At 44.3% G+C, this 23,093-nt stretch overlaps 1 protein-coding gene across 1 annotated transcript; it reads right to left on the reverse strand.

Annotated features, from left to right (window-relative positions):
• Positions 1-465: 465 nt before the first annotated feature.
• MFN2 (mitofusin 2) lies at positions 466-20,293 on the reverse strand (the record flags this gene model as incomplete). The annotated part of the gene is given in 10 exon segments (XM_073603524.1): positions 466-4,623; positions 7,570-7,704; positions 10,115-10,311; positions 11,621-11,776; positions 11,875-12,095; positions 14,759-14,861; positions 14,965-15,069; positions 16,825-16,951; positions 20,023-20,144; positions 20,226-20,293. Coding segments are annotated over 10 exon segments (1,304 nt in total), but the record flags the coding sequence as incomplete, so codon positions are not given.
• Positions 20,294-23,093: the final 2,800 nt, after the last annotated feature.

Here is a 23,093-nt window from a genome sequence, read left to right on the forward strand (position 1 = left end):
CCTATGCATTTGTTTAGTGCTTTTTTTTGCAGAAACACGCTACAGTCCATTTAACATGGTTTCCTATGGGACAAGTTCACATCTATGCTTTTTTTCAGCCACTACATTTTTGGATTTTTTTTTTTTAAATGCGAACTTTTTTTTTTTTGCTTCTTTAGTTCAATAGAGAAGCTGCAAAAAAGCATGTAGAGCGTTTTTGCCGCAAAACGACCAAAAAAGCAAACTGGAAACAGAAGGGGGAGGGGAAGGGATCACCGCTCCAGGTGGATATATGGATACAAGACTCTCCTCAAAACTGGAATACCAGGTGCAGGCTAAGCATATAGCAAATGAAGCAAAAAGGAAGTTCTGGACAGCCGCACTCCGGAATATAACCTTTATTGTAAAAAATCCAAAAATAATCTAATATATTTTCGTGTATATATATTTTATATATATATATATATATATATATATATATATATATATATATATATATATATATCTCACATTGTTTTTCGGTGGTAGGGTAGCTATGATTAAGCGCTGTTAAGTGTGAAACGCGTCAGCTCGTTTGTCTCATTTTCTGCTGTGGCCTGTATTTTTGGATTTTTTACAATAAAGGTTATATTCCGGAGTGTGGCTGTTCAGAACTTCCTTTTTGCTTCAAAAAGAAAACTGCATAGGTGTACACCGAGCCTTAGCATCCGTTTGATCTGCAACTGCCATGGTGCTGCACATGCAATCAGTTAGGACTCCATCCATTTGATGGGTTCATAGTTTGGTTGAGAACACAAGCAAATGTGACAGTTAGAATTCCCGGTATGCCAGGAATGTAACAGTTTTTTTTTTTAAACTGTTAAATTGATGGGTTTAGCTCCCCTTTAAATTGACTGTTGCTATCCAAAAAAAAAGCTTGAGAATTTGCCTGCAAAATACTTCGCACCCTCTAATGCAAGGGTCTCAAACTGGCAGCCCTCCAGTTGTTGCGCAACCACAAGTCCCATCATGCCTCTGCTTGTGGGAGTCATGCTTGTAACCGTCAGCCTTGCAATGCCTCATGGGACATGTAGTTTTGCAACAGCTGGAGGGCCTCCAGTTTGACACCCTCTGCTCTAATGGGAACCAGATCTTCACTGTCATGCAGAGCAATGGTCGCCTGAAAAATTTTCATATCCATTACTTTCAGAAGAGTCAGATGCCTGGTCCTCCCTGCGCTCTCTGTACTTCCATCCACAGGCCTCTACTTCTCTACAAAACAGTGTCGAGGGGGGGTATAAGGAACCACAGAGGGGGACCAGGTATATGACACTCCCAAAAGCATTTGGATATTAAAATTCTTCAGGCGGCCATATTCCTACAATCAAACCAAAAATATGGGTTAGCACCCGCTGGAGGGGTAGGTATTTGTCATCTTCATCTTTGGAAACTCTGTATTAAAAAAAAAAAAAAAAAAATCCAAATAGCATCACAGCTGCTTTTAAGGTCAGCAGTTAGAAGACTTTGACTATGAGAGCCAACACCAGTACAAGAGACACTTAGCATTAAATGCAAGAACTGTCCCTTGTGCTGGTTTTTTTTTTTTTTTTTTTTACTTTTTTTTATTGTCAAGTGTTACAGCAGACATGCAAAAATGTAAAAAAAAAAAAAAAAAAAAAAAAATTAAATCAAGCCCAAGTTTTTTTTTCTTTTTTAAACTTGGGCTTAAATGGTTCCTATAGAAGTAAACAATGTACTGAACTTAAAAAAAAAAAGTCAAAAACACTGGAACATTTTTTTTAAAATTAATTCTTTAGCCAACTTCCATCTACCGGTCCTTGTACAAACCCTCCTGCAACTTTTGTCCATGTACCTTCCTTTTGCTTTAAAGCTTCTTTCTGCAGTTTTCTGTCCTCTATCTCTAACCTCCATCAGGAGGATGATTTCCGTTGTCCTGAGACATGACACAAAAGCAGCCAAGTTCAGTCCTATCCCAGGGCAGCAGAAATAAAATAGGCCTGCAGTTGACAGGAAAACCCATAAAAAAAATCTACAAAATAAAGACAATGCAGGCAATGCTGCAGGAGAAACTGCACATCCGAATAAATAAAAAGAAAAAGGAACGTCACTATCATACTATACACTTCCTGTATGAGTGAAGCGTCCCTTTAAGTACAGTCTGGCCTTATAAGGTTTCCTGTGTATGATCCAGCACTTCTCTCGCCTATTTCTTTTTAATATTTTACAGGGAACACATATGATCAGATTACGACTGGTGGATTTCGCAGTAAATCTGTACGGCTAATCACATTTTGTGCCTGAGATTCCCGACTAGTTAATCGGTTCCATTTTTCTGTTAGTTAATGATTGAAAGCAGACGTGTCACAGAAAGAAAAAGGATTTTCAACGCAAAGCAAAACTTCATCAATTGAGAGACTGTACTGCCTAAACCTACGAGCTGCATAGATTGTCCTATACCCGTCTGAGAGCAAAATTACTAAAACTGACAATTCATGTTACAATCTGGATTGTACAACCTCTGTACAATATCCTCTAGGAATTACCAAAACTATATAAGGTGAGGCTCTGATTGGCTAAGCAGGCAGGCCCTTGCGCTACATATACAAGAGAGATTGCAAAGACTGTAATGTGTATAGGGCAGGGCACATTGGGAGAGATTTCCTAAAACTGGAATGCTCAGAATCTGGTGCAGCTGTTGCATGGTAGCCAATCAGCTTCTAACTTCAGCTTGTTCACGTAAAAGGATATGTAAAGGTTTGTGTTTTTAAAAAACAAAAATAAACATGTCATACTTACCTCCTCTGTGCAGTTGCTTTTGCACAGAGTAGCCCCGATCCTCCTCTTCTGCGGTCCCTCAGCGGTGCTCCTGGCTCCTCCTCTTCTCGAGTGCCCTGTTGGAAAAGCGCTCTCCCTCGGGGCACTCAGGCAGGCACGTTTCCATGTCCTGCCGCTGCGTCTATTGACAGACAGCAGGACTCGGACCCGCCCCCCCCCCCCCCCAGCTCCTACATCATTGGATTTGATTGACAGCAGCGGGAGCCAAATGGCTGCACTACTATCAATTTATCCAATCAGGACCGGAGACACCGGCTGGAGCTGCTCGTCCCTGTTGCAGGAAAGACCGGGTTCAGGTAAGTAAAAGGGGGGGGGCTCGGGGAGAGGGGCAGCTGCATTACAGGAGGTTTTTCACCTTAATGCATTCTAAAAAAACTTGAGGGTTTACAACCCCTTTAAGCTTTGACAATAAATGGCGGTTCATACTATGCGATGTGGGAACAGCATGCGACTTTGAACAGGAATCGCACCGCATTCCTGTTCAAATCACATGCGATTCTTCAGCAGTGCGATTTGAGCCATTCTCTATGGCTCAAATCGCACTGAATCTGCACCAAAAGTGCAGGAGCCTTTTTTTGGCTGCATCAGAATCGGATCGCATGGGTGTGAACACCCAAGCGGTCAGATTCTGTAAATCTCACTGTGTTTTGCAAACTGATTTCGGGGTGTGTCGTTAACATACACAACGGGGAGCATAAAGGAAGGTGTGACCTGGCACAGCCAAATGATGGGCCTCCATCCCCGTTGTGAGTTGCAGGACAGAGGAGGAGCTGGGACTTTTATATGAGGCCCGCCATACACAACGGGGTGCAATTTGGATGCGGTGCGGAATATGCATCAAAGTGAACAGGGACTATAACCTGGAAGGTGGTTTCTGTGCAGAGCTTGCACCAGTTTTTGCGCTCTCCAGTTTTAGTAAATCTCCCACCCTTTGGGCCATGTGCACAAAATCCTGGGTAAAGTACTGCTGCAGCCAAGGATGAGCACTTACCTCCTATTGTGGGACAGGAAGTGAAGGCAAATCTCGCCAAATGGGACAAATGGCACAAAAAAAGAAAAAAAAAAAAATGACACATTCTATACATTACAGAAACAAAATATAAATTAGATTATCTCTAAAAAAGTCCAAAAATTCAAGAGGGTTAGATGTAGAGCTGACGGCCGATCTGGTCAATGGCCAGCCTTACCAATTCACATGGAGCCGGACGTACCTCAGTGATGTCACTCTGGGAACTGATAGGCCAAACATTAACTCAATAAGATAGATTCACCCACATTGTGAAGTTGACATGCACTGCTAGAAGATTATGGATTGGGTTACGTATTTTCCATATCTATTCTGTTATCTATTTCCAAACTCCAGTTGAAAATCTACTATCTGGAATGGCAGTCTTGGCACAGCGCTGATTGATACAGGAAGCAGAGACATCATACGCCCCGAGGTCCTTCATTCTACCCCAATGTTACCCGTGTCACTTGCCAATTTTCATTCTGTTAAAGTGTTTTTTGCCAAAGCAGCATCCAAATCTTTCCCAGACACCTCTTCATCTTCCCAGCATCCTTTGCAGCAGCAGGTTAAGAGCTGCATGAAATTATAGAACTTCCAGAAGATGGCAGGACAGACCCCCCCCGGTGATCTCTGTACACATTTCATATGTATACCACAGATAAGGTGTGAGAAAGGTAGGAGAAGAAAAACGTATTGGAAATATTGTGATTATATGAAGATACCGGATGTCCTATCGGCTTTGCTGTAAGTATTGGTGAGTGAACATGTTCAGTTCGCTGTCCAGCCAGCCGGCCTTATTCCTAGAAGACAAGAACATTTCCTAAATACACTGCTCTGTAGTTTAAAGGCCGATTTGCACTTCAGCATTGTGGCAATGTATGTTAAACTATATTGTCAAAAGTATTGGGACGCCTGCTTTTACACGCACTCAAACTTTAAATGGCATCCTAGTCTTAAGCCTCGTACACACGATGAGATTGTTGACCAACAAAGCCTGAGACTTTTGTCCGAAGGGCGTGTGCCATGAACTTGTCTTGCATACAAACGGCACACAATTGTCGGTCAACAAACATAAACGCAGTGACATACTACGAGGAATTTCAGCTCTTGAGCGCCACCCTTTGGGCACCTTCTGCTAATGTCGTGTTTGGTGAGCATTGATTCCGAGCATGCGTGTTTGTACTTTCAACTTTTGTGTGATGGACTTGTGTACACACGATAGGAGGATCTGACAACAGACCGTTGTCCGCCGAAAACTTACTAGCCTGCTATACAACATTTGTTGGTGGAAAGTTGGAAAACAATTGTTTGATGGAGCGTACTAACGGTCGGATTTTAGGCCAACAGTCTGTCATCACACAATTCCCTGCCGAAAATCCGATCGTGTGTACGAGGCTTTAGGCTCGGTTTCCACTAATGCAATGCAACTAATTTACATAGGTTGGACTTGATGGACTTGTGTCTTTTTTCAACCTCACCTACTATGTAACTATATGTATGTAACCCCAAAGTCGCGCGGTTTTGATGCGACTTGAAGCAACGCCTGTGTATTCTTGAGGTCTATGGACCTCAAGTCGCATCAAAGTGGGACCAAAATAGTACAGGGACTACTTTGAAGTCACTGTGACTTGAAGTCGCACAGATATCAACGGTACTCATTGGAAATCATGGGGTACGACTTGTCATGCGACTTTGCAGTCCCAAGTCGCATGACAAGTCGCACAAGTGGAAACCGAGCCTTAGTCCATAGGGTTCAATATTGAGTTGGGCCACCCTTTGCAGCTATAACAGCTTCAACTCTTCTGGGAAGGCCGTCCACAAGGTTTAGGAGTGTGTCGATGGGAATGTTTGACCATTCTTCCAGAAGAACATTTGTGAGGTCAGGCACGGATGTTGGACGAGAAGGCTTGGCTCGCAGTCTCCGCTCCAATTCATCCCAAAGGTGTTCTTACTGGGTTGAGGTCAGGACCCTGTGCAGGTCAGTCACATTCCTCCACCCCAAACTCTTTCATCCACGTCTACCGCATGTGTTGTTTGAACACCGTTTACATTTCCGGGCGCGACTTACGTATGCGCTTTCTTTGGTGCGCGGGAACTGGGCGCTTTAAAAAAGTTCCCTCCTTTGCACTTAAAAGTATTCAAAACGCCAAAAATCGGTATTTTGGAATATTGAATTTTTTTTTTTTTTTTTAAATCGGCAGCCGAGTAAACTGGAAGTGACGTTGCTTCCGGGTTTTTACATTGGAGACCCCAACAAAGCCGATTCCGGCTTTGTTCAGGTTCCCAGCCAGCCGCTGTGCCGGCTGGTCGCTCGGGTCTTCCGGTGGGACAGGAGACCTGGGCAGAGCAGCAGGAGAGGGGTGGGGGTTGGTGGTGGGAATGTCCCCTGCCACACCTGGTGATCATGGCAGAGCCGCATCAGTTGTTATCACTAGAAAGCCGCCCGCCGGCTCTAAATAAAAAATGTCTGCCAGCTGCGGTATATCCACTTCCTCAAAGCAATATACAGGTACGTCATTTCGCATGAAGTGGTTAAAGTGATATTAAAGTCTTTTTTTTTTTTTTTTTTTTAAACAAAGCACCTGGGTGGTCATCTGAGTCGTAAGGAGCCTCATTACTCGCTCGGGTGTGCTAAGCATATGGGAGATTGGACCCATCTATACCACATTTTCTGGATTAGCATCTTTTTTATGTTCATGGACAATTTACTCTTTTAATTTAATTTTTGCACCGTTTGTTATGGGACTTTATATACATTTATTGTTTCATTATTTATGGCGTTAAATAGTGCCTGGATGTCATTTGGTGTTTCATCTTATTTGATTTCACTATTTATCACACATTTTTTTGTCTTCTTTTTGGTGGATTAATTATCCTTTTGTGGCACTTATTTATGATATGATGATTTTTTTTATTATCACTATTTTGGCACGAATCAACTTATTTATGTAAAAAATATAATTCATTTTATGTTTTTTTTATTTTTAGTAACTGCTTTAGTTTTCCCTTGTGGGATTATTTTCAATATCACTTATTCTATTTTGTACTATCATAGCGCTGCATCATTTCTTTATTATATGTTCTACGTACCTGCTCTGTGTAATCGTTTTGCACAGAGCAGCCCAGATCCTCCTCTTCTCGGGTCCCTCAACAATGCTGCTGGCCCTTCCCTCCTGCCCCCACAGCAAGCAGCATGGGGATGGGGGCATCTGAGCCGAGCCGCTGCACTGTGTCTCCATTGAGACACGGAGCTGTGGATCTCCCCCCGCCCCCTTTGTTCTCATTGGCTCACTGACTGATTGACAACAGCGAGAGCCAATAGCGTCCGCTGCTGCGTATCAGCCAATCAGGGGGGAGAGTCCTGGACACCTGAGGCTCTCATGCAACATCGCTGGATCGAGATGGGTCTCAGGTAAGTATTAGGGGGGTGCTGCACACAGGAGTTTTTTTTTTTTTTTTTTTTTAATCTTAATATATAGAATGCATTAAGATAAAAAAAACCTTCTGCCTTTAGAACCACTTTAATGCACCACAAAAATGTAAAATGTGCCCTAAAGGGTTCTCAGCATGGCTTCATCTTCCATATGATGTATACCCTGGGCTTGGGGGAGCATGTGACCTTCTCATCTTTCTCTCAGAATGCGGTGCCCAAGCCTGAGTGGCCAATCTTTAGGTCCAAATGCTGTCACATGGGAGAGGGCAACCGGTCATTAAACACAAGTATAAAGTGAAGCACAGAAATTTACCTCAATAGTTTAGCTCTGCTCTGCAAGCCATCCAAGACCTCGATCTTCTTATTCAGAGCGGCGATGTCCTGCTCCAGGTTCTCCCGGGTTATGTCCACCTGCTGACACAAGTGGGCGAAGGTGCCGGACAGCTCCCTGTGGGAGGGCAAGGGGGCAGAGTTAGAAAAGTGGAAAGTGCACAGAGGAACCAAGGAATTTTAAATGTATGTTTGTATAAACTTTTAATGAACTATCTAATGAACAGAGCTGGTAGACCTGTGTTCAGGAAATGTTTGTTTATTCCATAAAACAAATTTGATTAACCACTTCAAAACTGGGCACTTATACCCCCCCTTGCTGCCCAGGCCAATTTTTAGCTTTCGGTGCTGTCACATTTTGAACGACAATAGCGCGGTCATGCACTGCTGTACCCATATGAAATTTTTATCATTTTTTTCACACAAATAGAAATTTCTTTTGGCGGTATGTAATTACCATTGTTTTTTTTATTTTTTGCTTAAAGCGGTTGTATACCCGCAAATTTTTTTTTTTTTTTTTTTTTTAACCCTGTAAAGCAAAAGGCATAATGAGCTAGTATGCACTGCATACTAGCTCATTATGAAATACTTACCTTAGAACGAGGCGTCAGTATCTTACCTGGTCCACGCCGAGGGAGCTGTCATGTTGCCTCGGCGTGTCTTCCGGGTATCGCGGTTCCAGCGCTGTGAGTGGCTGGAGCTGCGATGTCATCACTCCCGCGCATGCGCGCGGGAGATTTCTTACTCGGCAAGGTCCTGCAGCTGCCGGGCTTCAGCCGAGAATCCCCTGTGCGCATGCGCCGCTGCAATCAGCGGTGCATAGCAGGGGGAATATCTCCTAAACCGTAAAGGTTTAGGAGATATTTTTTTTACCTACAGGTAAGCCTTATTATAGGCTTACCTGTAGGTAAAAGTAAAAAAAAAAGACTATACAACCGCTTTAACAAAAAAAAAAACAAAAAAAAAACGAAAAGTATTATTTTTTGTTTCTGTAATAAAATTTTGTAAATAAGTACGTTTTCTCCTTCACGGATGTGTGCTGATGGGCACTGATAGATGGCACTGATAGATGGCACTGATGAGGAGGCACTGATTGGCATCCCTGGTGGGCATGGGCTGGCACTTGATAGGTCTTCGCTGATTATCAGCGCAGACGCCCCCACTTCCTTCCCCCCCCCGGCAGGAGAGCCTCTTATCGTCTCTCCTCTACTTGCGCCTTGTCAATAAGGAAAAGCCAAAAACCTGCACTTCCTGGTTACGACGTGATCAGCTGTGATTGGACATAGCTGATCACATGGTAAGAAGCCTACGTCACTGGCTCTTTACCGAGATCAGAGATGCGGTGTGTCAGTTCCTCCTCCTCTACTGACCACAGGCACAGACCACTTTTCTTTTTTTTTATTCCCACCAACCCCGAGACATTGTCTACCACCACTGACACGGAGGCTTGATCTACAACTGGCCACAGTCTGGCCCTCCTAAAGTCTGATGGACAGTAAACCAGCCCTTTGTTTACAAAGTTTGAAGACCCCTGCTATAGCCTATCCTAAAAAAAAATGCCTGGCTGCATTAATAAAAGCAGCCTTCATATCAGTGGCAGCCGATCATACGGGGCACAGGGGCGCTGTGGGTGGGTGGGTCAGTTTGCCGCGGCCCCCCCCCAGTAAAATTGAGCACCAGCCGCCACCGCTTCAAAGGTTTCTCCCAATAGTTTTATAACAGATTTACAAAGCTGAAAAACAAGCCAGGAACTGATTTTTTGCAGTTCTGCAGAATTATGCTACCCTGCCTCTTTCTTTAAAGCTGAACTCTGGAATAAACAAAAAAAAAAAACAACATTGACTAAACCCGTTTGTCATGTGTATTCTTACTTAAATCTTGGTGTGTTTTGTGTATTTCTTCCAGATCTGTGCAGCAGTTCAGCAAGAAACTGAATAGCATGAAAAAAGTTTCCCTAGAACTTAAAATTCATTATATAAATGGTGAATGATGGGCACCGATGAGGCGGCACTGGTCAGCACTGATAGGTGGCACTTGTGGGCACTGGTAGGTGGCACAGATCGGGACCAATGTCACCCTAACAGAAGCCGGTTACCAGCTTTATTCTTTTCTCCTCACGCTGATCGTGAGGAGAAAAAAAAAAAGCCGATAACCGGCTTCTGTTTACTTCCTGATCAGCTGTCATTGGCTGACAGCTGATCACGTGCAAAAGGGCCAGCTGTGATTGGCCCTTTACTCTGTTGTGTGATCAGCTTAGTCCAAAGGACTCGCTGATCACAGTGCATGCCGGTCGCGTGTCCTGCGTGTTCACGGAAAGAAGTCCGCGCTGAAGCCGTAATTCGGCTATAACATGGGCAGAAAGTGGTGAAGTACCTCCCTCTCCTCCCATCAGGTTACACAGAAGACACTCCCAACCACAAGCCTGATTTCCAACTAAATCTTTAAACAGGCTTTTCTTCACTGTATAAAATACATAAATTTCCTCACGTCTGAAGCTGCTACAGAGACTGGCGGGCGGTGTTACTCACTGTTGGACTTGGTGGCTGCAGTTGGATCCGGTGTAGCTGACAATAAGCTGCAACTTCTCAGCTGCGTATTCAACAAACTGGCGTTTGAAGGCGCGTTCTTTCGCTTTGGTGGTCCAGGTGAGGCGTTCGTAGACATACAAAAGTCCATAAAGTCCAAACGACAATGCAATAAGACGCCAGCCTACGGCTTTCCAGACCTGCAAATAATGCCACAAGAAACGCATCACCACTGAGGCAAACCCACATCAAGCATAGATTAAAATGTATGGAAATCCTAACAATTAACTTTCCCCCTTTGTCTGTTAACCATACTATTGATTTTTTTTTAGATGAAGAAGTGCAAAAAATATCAGTTGATCCTGCAAGAAGGTTTGTGAGCTGATAACTAATCTGTACTCTGCTGACAGCCGTTTCCTTGTTCCCAGCTATCTGAGGACTACAAAGCATCTGCCCTTGGTTATGGAAAAGAGAAGAGGGTGTGGTGTTCTATTGTCATAACAGTTCCTGTCCAGTGTTCCATGTGTGTCAAACATCTGTTCATTCTGCTTTTTTGTTACTACAGAATTATTCTGATTGTTAGTGCTCCTGACGAGTGGACGTTTCTATGAAACGCGTAGAGCCCCAGCCGAATGCTACATCATTGCAATCATGTGATTGAGATTTAACTACATATTTTATTGTTTAATCCTAGCCGCAGTGGCGTCACTAGGGGGTGGCTTTTGGGGCTATAGCCCCGAATCTCAGGCCCATAGCCCCGAGTCTCTGCAGGGGTCCCCAAAGGGAGGGGAGGCTCTCTGGGAACCCTGATGCAAGGGGGAGGCTCTCTGGGGATATACACACACACGTATATTATATACATGTGTATGCCCGCCCAAGCGTATGACTTTCTTTACTACGTTGCTATGGGCTCTAGCCCCAGATCTTTTGTAGACCTAGCAACGCCCCTGCCTAGCCGTATGCTACATCATTTCAATCATGTGATTCTGGGATTCAATAACATGCAATTTTATTATTACTAACATGATTATCCTTATTATGAATTGAAATTATTATACATGTATTTATTATTATTATTGTGAACTATGTACAATAAACTGTTAGGTGATAATACTATCTATCACGTTATCTTTAATTATACTAGGTATATTTCTTTGGCATTACCATCATGTGATTGCATACCTCAATACTTAGCCGTGCTTCATATGAAGTCCCACCCAGCCCTCCCCCTTTTCGTGTGTATGTATGTATATATATATATATATATATATATATATATATATATATATATATATATATATATATATATTAGTGATGGAGGCAGATGAACCTACCCATTCATTGCCTCATTTAAAGTCCCACCTTTTTGTTCTCTCCTCGTCTCGTAAAGACGCAATATTACACTTTTTTCCCTGGGTTTAGATAAACTAAGTAATATCATATTAGCAATAACAGCTTAGTAGTAGGAAGTATACGCCAAAAAGGTAAAAAAAACAAACACACACTTACCACACCTCCCACCACTAGAATGCCCATGGATGTCCGGGACGTCAACGACGCCAACCCAGTTACCATGGAAACCATCAGTTCTTCCTGTGTCATGGCACCTTGCTGCATCGGAGGCATGCTGGGATTTACTGGGGTTAAAGGCATATTTCTAGGTATCTGACAGGTAATAAAACAGAAGTGTAAGTTTCCCAATAAGAGAACCATTACATATCCTTATACAGCAGTTCCTGCCGAGTTGCAAATTTCCTACATACCTGGTCGTTGTAGGCCATCAGGGCACGGCGACCATTTTTAGGTCCTAGGAACCTGTTGACAAGCATCGTCCAGCCCAGAGAGAAGTGGAATTCAACATCCTCCTGGAAGTCGGCACAAAGCTTATCACAGCTCAGGTCATAGCTAAGGTTAAAGCACTGGCGGGGAACCAGCAGGTCCATCTGTGTTCTGGAAGAAGAAGGAAGGAGGGGCTGAAGGCCCTCTGCATAGGGAAGAACAGAAAGGGGATCAGAGAGAGTCAATACCTACACTGAAAGCTGACAAATCTATGTGCACCATTATTATGAAAGGTAATGCATAAAAAAGGTATGCACTTTGGATATCCAGAGGGCCACTGGGGACGTTGCAAGTCACTGCAGTAGCCAGCGCTACTACAAAAATTACAAGTCGTTCTATGACTGACGGAGGTGCCGAATGTGCAAGCTCCTGTGGTCAGTGCGTGGAGGGGAAGCTGCTCATAGAGATCCTGGAAGATCACGTCTCTCACTATAAGTAGCACAAGCTTCTACAGTAATTTACAGCATCCCCAGCGATCTCATCAATATCTGATATGCATACATTGATCGAGTCAAGCTGGCCAAATGCATCAATGCAAAAAATTGTTTGAATCAAAGTGTTTGCAAAGTATCGTTTTTTTTTTTTTTTAAATAACATGTCATACTTACCTCCACTGTTAGCTAGTTTTGCACAGAGTGGCCCCGAACAGCCTCTTCTGGGGTCCCCCGGTGGCTCTCGTGGCTCCTCCCCGCCTCTTCTGGGGTCCCCCGGCAGCTCTCGCGGCTCCTCCCCGCATCATATAACCCCCCTATGAGAAGCGCTCTCCCGAGGGGGTTACCTTGCGGGCGGGCTCTCGAGTCCAGCATTTGCGTCCACAGACCGGACTCGGCCCCGCCCCCAGTGTCAATGGATTTGATTGACAGCAGGTGGCAGCCAATAGCTGCGCTGCTATAAATCTATCCAATCAAGAGCCGGGACCCCGTGGAGAGAAGAACAGCGCATCCCCGCCGAAGAGATGAAGGGGCTCAGGTAAGTAAAATGGGGGGGTTGGGGGGCTGGTGACTGCCAGGTGCTTTTTCACCTTAATGCAAAGGATGCATTAGGGTGAAAAAACACGAAGGTTTACAACCCCTTTAAAAGGATATGTAAAGGTTTGTTTAAAAAAAAACAAAAAACAAAAGAACAAAAAAAACAAACTGAACTACTTTCAATCTATCCAATCAGGACCTGAGACACCGGCTGGAGCTGGTATGCTCGTCCCCGTCGCTGGAAAGACCGGGTTCAGGTAAGTAAAAAGGGGGTTCTGGGGGGACTGCTGCAGCAGAGGAGGTTTTTTTCACCATAATGCATTGAATGCATTAAGGTGAAAAACCTTGAGGGTTTACAACCCCTTTAAGCTTTACTACTTCAATAACAGAAACACAGGCCAATTGCTCTCATGTACAGCCAAGCCCTGAAGATGGGGGATTCTCTTAACCCCAAAACATTTTGTCTTTTAAATGATTAGAAAAGCCAAAGTTTTTCCCTAACCACCTTATTGGTTCCTCCTTTTGGTGCTCCTCATCCTCATCTCAGTTTTCACCCAGAGCCCCTCAGTGAGTAGATGGAAACACGAATCTGGGAGCAGCCCAACTGCTACACTGACACAACAACTAAACCTACAGCTATCCACATCATCAGGGCCCGAGAAATCCCTTAAAGAGGAACTGCAGTCCGCTCACATAATTTGTAATAAAAACATCTTTGCCATTCTGAAGCTTCCCTCCAACCACTTTGCATATTATTTTATATATACCGGGATTCTGTACTTGTCAAATATGCTGCAGAAATCTCCCTCCACTGAGTCTGGCTGCAGCCATTTTAACTGTGGGCACCTGAAGCTCCTGCCTGTTCACTTCCTGGATTTACACAGACACACCTCCAGCTCTACAGCTCTCATTGGCCCTCTTATGACTCACCCCCCCCCCCCCCCCCTTTCTTCCTGTCAGACTCGAGAGAGAAGGCTGTGCATGTCGTCATAAGCCTAGGCTTTTTACCAGACAAGAAACAGGAAGTGGGCTGTATATAAGGTATTTAGAAAAAAAAATGTTTTACTATCCAAAAATAAAACAACAAGGGCAGAAGATTTAATAGATGGAAAGATGAGAAAATGACTGAAGTTCTGCTGTATGCATCCCATAGATTACTTGATTTTCAGTCAGTGTTGATGGGGGAATGCCTCATGCAGATCTATTGTATTCTGCCAGGGGAAAAAAAGGGGCTGTGCAGCCTTCCTGGCCAGCACAGCACACCGATTACTGCTTGTGGCTATATCCGCCGGCAAGAATAGAATGTAAATCAGCCTACTCAGACATGGATCGAAACTCAACTGGTCCCTGCTGAACTGGCAGAATTTCGATCCATGTATTCTTGGCTTTACAACAGCCAAGCCTGAGGCTTCAGTCAGATAAAGGCTGCCAAAAGACAGGCTACTATGGTGTATTTTTTAGATACTAGAGCTCAGGAATCCTTTGTTATGTTTTTAAAAGTTTACAAGTATCCCTTTAATAAGATCTAAGTCATAGTTATTTTTTTTTCCTCCAAAAGAAATCATAAAAGAACAGGTGCATAAAAAAAAAAAAACCAAACAAACAAAAAACAAAAAAAAACAAAAAAAGTAGCAACATGATGTTGGCACTTGCAGTACTGGGTTTTTGGATGCAATTCCCACCATGGACACTCTACACAGCAATTGTATGTTCTCCACTGCAAGTGCTCTGGATTCTTCTAGCTCCCCAAAATCTTGGATTGTTGTGTAACTAAATTAACTACGGGCAGCTCTGCTACTTTTTTTCAGCTATACAATTTGTCCCAGAGCCTTCCTCTTACCGATCATCTCCTGCTGTGTGGTCTGCAGTGACACGGAAATCGTACTGGAGCATCGATCAGACAGGTTCCTCCCCAGCCCCTCCTCAATGTGGCGGTGAAGCTCCTAAAGAATAAAAAAAAAAAAAAAAACACAGTCCGACTGGTTACGCAAGATGCCAGGACCTGAATTCGGGGGAACTTTCTAATAACAGGAGCGGGTCACTCACATTTTTGTAAACCTTGAGGACAACTTGAGAAGGGTGAAACTCCAACTGGAACTCATCCACCAGCACAGACAAACGGCGGATCTCCTCAGCCATGGCGTTGGACACCTGACATTTATAGGTTAAAATAAATGCCCGATTTAAAAAAGGACCAAAATTTTGAAAAAAAAATATATATTTTTTACTTTCTGCTATAAAACATATCCATTAAAAAGATGTAAAATATCTAATTTCTTCATAAATTTAGGCCAATATGTATTCTGCTACATGTTTTTTTTGGTAAAAAAAAAAAAAAAAAATCCCAATAAGCGTATATCGATTGGTTTGCACAAACGTTATAGCGTCTACAAACTATGGGATGTTTTTTATTTTTACTAGTAATGGCGGCGATCAGCGACGTATAGCGGGACTGCGGCGGACAAAAATGAGACACTGACACTTTGGGGACCAGTGACATTATTACAGTGATCAGTGCTAAAAATATGCACTGGCACTGCACAAATAGACCTGGCAGGGAAGGGGTTAACAGCAGAGGTGACCAAAGGGTTAAAATGTGTGCCTAGGGGGTGGGTACTAACTGTGAGGGAGGTGCTTTTACTGCTTGAAGACATGGATCGGTGTTCCTGCTTCACAGGATCTATGTCTTCTGTGCTTGTAGAATGACAGTCTGCCTTGTTTACATTCTGCCAGAGTACCGAACGATCAGCAGTTCCGGCGGACATCGGGACCCGCTGTGTAAAATCATAGGACTGGTGTTGCAGCACGGAGGATTGGGCAAGTAAATCTACTTTTACAGGTCCCCTAAACCTGCAGGAGCAGTTAAAGTGGTAGTTAAGGCAGTGCACACAGCCACTGCCAGCCCCTCTGCTAGGATTATATGGTGTATAATGCCATTTTCTAAAATTCTTTTTAAAAATACTGTTTTTCTTATCCCTGATCAGCGGTCATGTGACCGCCCGGCGCCGTCTTTCTCTGCTGTATGTATTCCAGGGGGAGGGGCTGAGCTCTCCCTCTGATGTCTGTCGGCGGTCACGCGACCTCCCTCTGTAATACAAACATCGGTGGAAGACGGTGCCGGGCTGTCACGTGACCGCCCGGCAGACGTCAGGGGGAGAGCTCAGCCCCTCTCTTTGTAATACATACAGTACCGGCCGGTCACATGACCGCTGAACAGGGATAATAAAAACGGTATTTATAAGAAGAATTTTAGAACATGGCATATAGTATATACACACACACACATCATATAATCCTAGCAGAGTGGCTTGCAGTGATTGGGAGCAGTAATGTGTATACTGCTGGGAATGGTGATAGAAGAATGTAAGCTCTACGAGCCGGGCCCTCCTGTACCTTTTGTATTGAACTGTACTGTAATTGTGTTGTCCCCCTATACATTGTAAAGTGCTGTGTAAACTGTTGGCGCTATATAAATCCTGAATAATAATAATAGAAGGGGAGGGGTGGCTCACACACAGGAGATGGCAGGCAGGGAGGGGAGGGGGGAGGAGGACACAGGAGCAGAGAGGAGAGCTGCAGATATCAGGCTGCGGATGACAGAGGCACGTAAACTGACCACGGTGTCAGGGGCTCAGCAGCCATGATACACCATGGTCAGTTTACACAGGGGAGGGGAGAAACTGGTAGGATCAACCAGGTGTTACAGGGGGCCAAAATTTCACAGCACAAGTACTGTGCTGTATAAAATGCTTTAAGGAAACCAGATTAAAACTTTTTTTTTTGGGGTTAACAAACGCTTTAACCCTTGCAGTAGGGGTGCAGACCCTCGGCAAAGGGAACATTTTTTTAGGTCTGCTGAATTTGGATTTTAAGATGAACTCCATTGAAAACTATAACGTCGTTTACCTGTCGCTCCACCTCGTCTGTGATCTGTTTGATTTTCAGTCTATAGTCCTCGCTGAGGAGCTCCAGTTGTTTCTCAATGAACTCCAATCTGTCTCTGAATTCTTCTCGCTTTTCCAGGCAATAAACTCTGCAGAGAGAATGAGACATATTCTGATGTATATGATGGGAAGACTGAGAACCAGGACTGAGATAGTCCCTTAAACTGTTGAGTTTAAGCATACTGCTTCCTGATATCGGAGCATTATTTTCTAGAATGAAAGGCAACCAATAAAAAAAAAAAAAAAACATTAAAAAGAGAACCTGTCACTATGGAGGCGCTAGAGAATGTCATACCCAATAACTGGAAGCAGTGCTAGTTTAATGGTAGAGCAAAAACATCCCCAACGTCATGTACAGTATAATATCTAGGAGTTGGACTACAGCAGTGTTGCATGGAAACCTTTTTGTATCAAGCAACAGCCACCCTGACAGATATCCTTTAGTGTACAGCGAGAAAACCCCTTTTGCTTTGCCCTTCAGTGCCGGTTCACATCTGCGCTGACAGCCAACATCCTGCGTGACTTCACTGCAGCTTGCTTGCGACTTCGTTAACAAAAGTCAATGCAAGTCGCTCCAAAGTAGTGCAGGAACCTTTGAGTTGCACCAATTAGAATGGTTCTATTGCAGTTAATGAGGTGCGACTTTTCATGCGACTTTGAACTTTCAAGTCACATGACAGCGTGAAACGAGCCTCAAAACTAAACTGCACCCTCTTACTTTATTACAGTTAGGTTGCATATACAGCAATAAACGTCTCTTGTTTTTACTCTTTATCAACCAAGTACTGCAGCATAAAAAACCCTGCGCTGTGGGAACATAGTCAAGATACACACACACACGGCTCTCCTGTGATCCAGTAGAACCGGGCTGCTGAGACCCGCTGTGCCGATCACAGCCCAGTCAGCAAACCCAGAAGAGCTCCACCAACATACTCGTCCGCAGTACAACTACTGTGGGTGGGCAACAAGTAGATAAAATGAACCTGTCATTTGCCAACTTAGAACAAAACAATGTGTGCACATAATGACCACCAGCAACACAGACTTGCCTTTCCTTTGCCTCATATCACTGTACCATTTGTTTGCAGGGAGCAAAGAGAAATACTCAGTACATCCAGGTGTAGAGAACATCCGACTCACTCCCCTTTCTTGTACGCAACACTGTTATTTAACCCCTTCCTCCTGCATCTATAAAATATATGCCGCAGCATGCAGGTGGGCTTTCTGCTGTACTGCCGTATATATGCATACAGCTAGTAAACCCCCAGCGCTGTGACCACATTTTCACTCACAGCTCCTGGTTACGTTGCAAGGTAGCCATTCTAACTGTTCCCAATCACATGATCACTGCGATAGTCCAATCACATGATTAGGAAGCCCAGGAATTGCCACATTTACAACCCTTAAAGGCTGATGGGAAGCCGGCAGAAAAAGGTGTACGACTGCCCAACATCAACACATTAGGCAAAGATAGAGTTTACAGCCTTATATAAGCCCCAAGTTACAATTAGGCTTACACGGGGCTTCCTCTTATCCCTCTTGGGGGCTGCGCAGCATAACAGGGAAGTAAAGGAAAGGAAATGCTGTTGGGAGCCATTAAAGTTGGTTGTAAACCCTCCCTCCTGACTTTTAACTATAGGTAAGCCTAGAATAAGGCTTACCTATAGGTAGTGGAAATATCTCCTAAACGTACGCCATTTAGGAGATATTTCACTTGTAGTGCGCCGATGATGTAATCTTCTTCAATGAGCTGTGAAGAAACGGACCTCCGTGTCATCTCTTCCCCAGCGTGTGCCGTTACTGACGGCTCCCGCGCATGCCAGGACTCCGGCCAGTCACAGAGCCGGAGTCCGCGGTCCCCGGAAGGAAGAGGGGCGAAGATGGACGCAGCCTGCACAGGGGACAGCGATGGATTTGTTTGCAAGTAAGTGTCACATAATGGGCTAGTATGCGATGCATACTAGCTCATTATGCTTTTAATTTGCAGGCTTTGCAGGGAGCAAAAGAGGAAGTAAAACCCATCAGGGTTTACTTCCTCTTTAATGGGCAAAGCGCTGGTCATATGACGTCCTCCCGTGCATGACCTGCCTACGCGCCCCCCACAGCTGATTACGGATCGGAGTAAGGGGCCGATCCTGGCCCCTTACCACGTGATCAGCTGACAGCTGATCAGGTGATGTAAACAGAAGATCAGTAATCGTTTATTTTTTCCCCTCACGCTGAAAACAAAAAAAGCTGATCACCGGCTTCTGTCAAAGGGACAACGGTCCCTCACACAGAGAGCCACGGCTGCCTAATCTGCGCCCGCCAGTGCCACCTACCTTTTCCCAACAGTGCCACCTATCAATGCCCACCAGTGCAGCCTGTAAAATGCCCACCAGTGCCACCTACCAGTGCAGCCAATCAATGCCCACCAGTGCCACCCATCAGTGTCACCTACCAGTGCACATCAATGAAGGAGAAAAAAAAAAAAGCACCTGTTTTCAAAATTTTATAACAAACTACCGTATTTATCTGCGTATAACACGCACCCAAGTTTAGGAGGGAATTTTAAAGGAAAAAAAACTTTTAGGAGGGAAGTTTAAGAAAAAAAACCTTACATTTAAATGCCCATCAATGCAGCCTTATCAGTGCCCATCTGCAGCCTTGTCCATCATTGCAGAATGATCAGTGTCCTTTGCAGCCTTGCCCAGTGTCATTTGCAGCCTCATTGTTTAAAATTAGCGCCGCCGAGATACACAGAGCCGGATGTCCTGTGTACTCAGCTCCTCTTGCAGTCCCGCCCCTTGGCCCGGTTCCTATGATGGACATAACACAGGTCCAATGGCGGGACTGGGCGTGACTGCGAGCGGAGCCGAGCTGAGCCGAGTACACAGTACACTCGGCTATGTGTATATCGGAGGCGCTCGCTCCTCCAGACAGTGGGGATCGGCATATAACGCGCACCCACTATTTTCCCCTGAAAAAAATACCGATACCGAAATACCGATAAATACGGTATTTGAAAACAAAGACAGCTGAAGCAATGAGGTTTTAGCGGAGAAAAGTCATGTGTTGTTTCATTCATTTCTGTTTACTGCACAGACTACTAAGGGAGATTTCTACACCGTGGCATACTCTCCTATAGCGGTCACGCCATGGTCTAAAATCACATTCTTACCTCTGTTCCTGGGCGGCCACGTGCACAGACTCCATGATTTGCCGTAAAACCTCTGCTATGTGTTTGGCTCTCATCGTATGTTGTTCAAATTTGGTTTTTACAGCTGACTGTGAGATGCACTCCTGCCCAGACAGAAATAGACAGTTCAATAATCTGAAATAACGACAGAAAAATAACATTTATCATCACTGACAAAAACTTACCTCAAACCTTCTTTCAAAGTTCTGAAATTCAAACATGCGAACTTGGAACCCTTCAGCCAATGCTCCACCTGTCATAAAAAGGTTTATTAATAGAGCAACATAACAAAAAAAGGATACAATGCTTAAAAAGACCACAATGGACATGCTGGAGGAGGCTAGATGGAGTCATCTTAGGCCCCCCCCAGTATTTAAACCGGATGGGCTACCTAGAAAGTGACCTAATACTTCTTGGGGGTTTTTTTATGTTTTTATGAGACGAAGACTGACTTATGGGTTTACTTGTTCAGACACTTTAATGCATAGGTCAGTAATTATGCCTTATGGGCTGCTCCTAATTTAGTCTGGGGAGAGCCTGGTTGTTATATTGCCATATAACTGTTTCCCCCCCCCCCCTTTTTCTATCATTTTAACTCTCTTGGATATATTTGTTGTTTGTATATTGGTTGTAAACGCCTGGTTTACAAACAACTGAGTGACCACCTCATTAAAAACAACCTTCTTGATCCCCTTCAATCTGGATTTCATCCTCAACATTCCACAGAAACTGCTCTTTTAAAACTCACAAATGACCTACTAACTGCAAAAACCAACGGACACTATTCTGTACTCTTACTTCTGGATCTTTCAGCTGCCTTTGACATGGTTGACCACCCCCTCCTCCTCAAAAAACTTTACTCCCTCGGTCTCCATGACTGTGCTCTTCAGTGGCTCTCATCCTACCTATCCCAACGCACCTTCAGTGTCACTTACAATTCTACTTCCTCCACTCCTCTTCCCTTCTCTGTCGGGTCCCCCAAGGTTCTGTTCTTGGACCTCTTTTATTTTCAATCTACACCTCTTCCCTGGGTCAGCTGATAGCCTCTCACGGCTTTCAATATCATTTCTATGCTGATGACACGCAAATCTATCTCTCCACCCCTCAACTCACTCCATCAGTCTCTTCACGAATCACTAACTTACTAACCGACATATCTGTATGGATGTCACACCACTTCCTCAAACTCAGCTTGTCCAAAACCGAGCTTATAATATTTCCTCCCCCACGTGCCTCTTCCCCTGACTTGTCTGTCAAGAGCAATGGCACAACCATCCACCCGTCCCCACATGTCAGGGTTCTTGGTGTTATCCTGGATTCTGAACTCTCCTTTCAGCCCCACATCCAATCACTTTCCAAAGCTTGCCGCCTCAACCTCCGCAACATCTCTAAACTATGTCCCTTTCTAACCAATGAAACCACAAAGCTCCTGATTCACTCCCTGGTTATCTCTCGCCTTGACTACTGCAACTCCTTCCTCATTGGCTTACCTTTAAATAGACTCCTCCCTTTCAGTCCATCATGAATGCGGCTGCCAGACTCATCCACCTTACAAACCGATCAGTGTCTGCTACCCCTCTCTGCCAATCCCTCCATTGGCTACCACTCACCCAACGAATTAAATTCAAAATACTAACAATAAGTTAAAAAGCCATCCACAACTCTGCCCCCAGCTACATCACTAACCTCGTCTCAAAATACCAACCTAATCGCCCTCTCCGTTCCTCCCAAGACCTCCTGCTCTCTAGCTCCCTCATCACCTCCTCCCATATCCGCCTTCAGGACTTCTCCCGAGCCTTGCCCATCCTCTGGAATTCCCTACCCCAATCTGTCAGACTGTCTCCAACTTTATCCACTTTTAGGCGATCCCTAAAAACTTTCCTCTTCAGAGAAGCCTATCCTGCCTCCATCTAACAACTGCACTATTTTCTCCATTAGCTCATCCCCCACAGCTATTACCCTTTGTATAACTTGACCCTCCCTCCTAGATTGTAAGCTCTAACAAGCAGGGCCCTCTGATTCCTCCTGTATTGAATTGTATTGTACTTGTACTGTCTGCCCTAATGTTGTAAAGCGCTGCGTAAACTGTCGGCGCTATATACAGTGGCTTGCAAAAGTATTCGGCCCCCTTGAACTTTTCAACCTTTTGCCACATTTCAGGCTTCAAACATAAAGATATAACATTTTTATTTTTTGTGAAGAATCACCAACAAGTGGGACACAATTGTGAAGTGGAACGAAATCTTTTGGATTTTTGAAACTTTTTTTAACTAATAAAAAAATGAAAAGTGGGGCGTGCAAAATTATTCGGCCCCCTTGCGTTAATACTTTGTAGAGCCACCTTTTGCTGCGATTACAGCTGCAAGTCGCTTGGGGTATGTCTCTATCAGTTTTGCACATCGAGAGACTGAAATTCTTGCCCATTCTTCCTTGCAAAACAGCTCAAGCTCAGTGAGGTTGGATGGAGAGCGTTTGTGAACAGCAGTTTTCAGCTCTTTCCACAGATTCTCGATTGGATTCAGGTCTGGACTTTGACTTGGCCATTCTAACACCTGGATACGTTTATTTGTGAACCATTCCTTTGTAGATTTTGCTGTATGTTTGGGATCATTGTCTTGTTGGAAGATAAATCTCCGTCCCAGTTTCAGGTCTTTTGCAGACTCCAACAGGTTTTCATCCAGAATGGTCCTGTATTTGGCTGCATCCATCTTCCCCTCAATTTTAACCATCTTCCCTTTCCCTGCTGAAGAAAAGCAGGCCCAAACCATGATGCTGCCACCACCATGTTTCACAGTGGGGATGGTGTGTTGAGTGTGATGAGCTGTGTTGCTTTTACGCCAAACATATCGTTTTGCATTGTGGCCAAAAAGTTGGATTTGATTTCATCGGAACAGAGCACCTTCTTCCACATGTTTGATGTGTCTCCCAGGTGGCTTGTGGCAAACTTTAGACGAGACTTTTTATGGATATCTTTGAGAAATGGCTTTCTTCTTGCCACTCTTCCATAAAGGGCAGATTTGTGCAGTGTACGACTGATTGTTGTCCTATGGACA

Source organism: Aquarana catesbeiana, linkage group LG10 (genome assembly GCF_042186555.1).
Source record: "Aquarana catesbeiana isolate 2022-GZ linkage group LG10, ASM4218655v1, whole genome shotgun sequence".
Taxonomy (NCBI): Eukaryota; Metazoa; Chordata; class Amphibia; order Anura; family Ranidae; genus Aquarana; species Aquarana catesbeiana.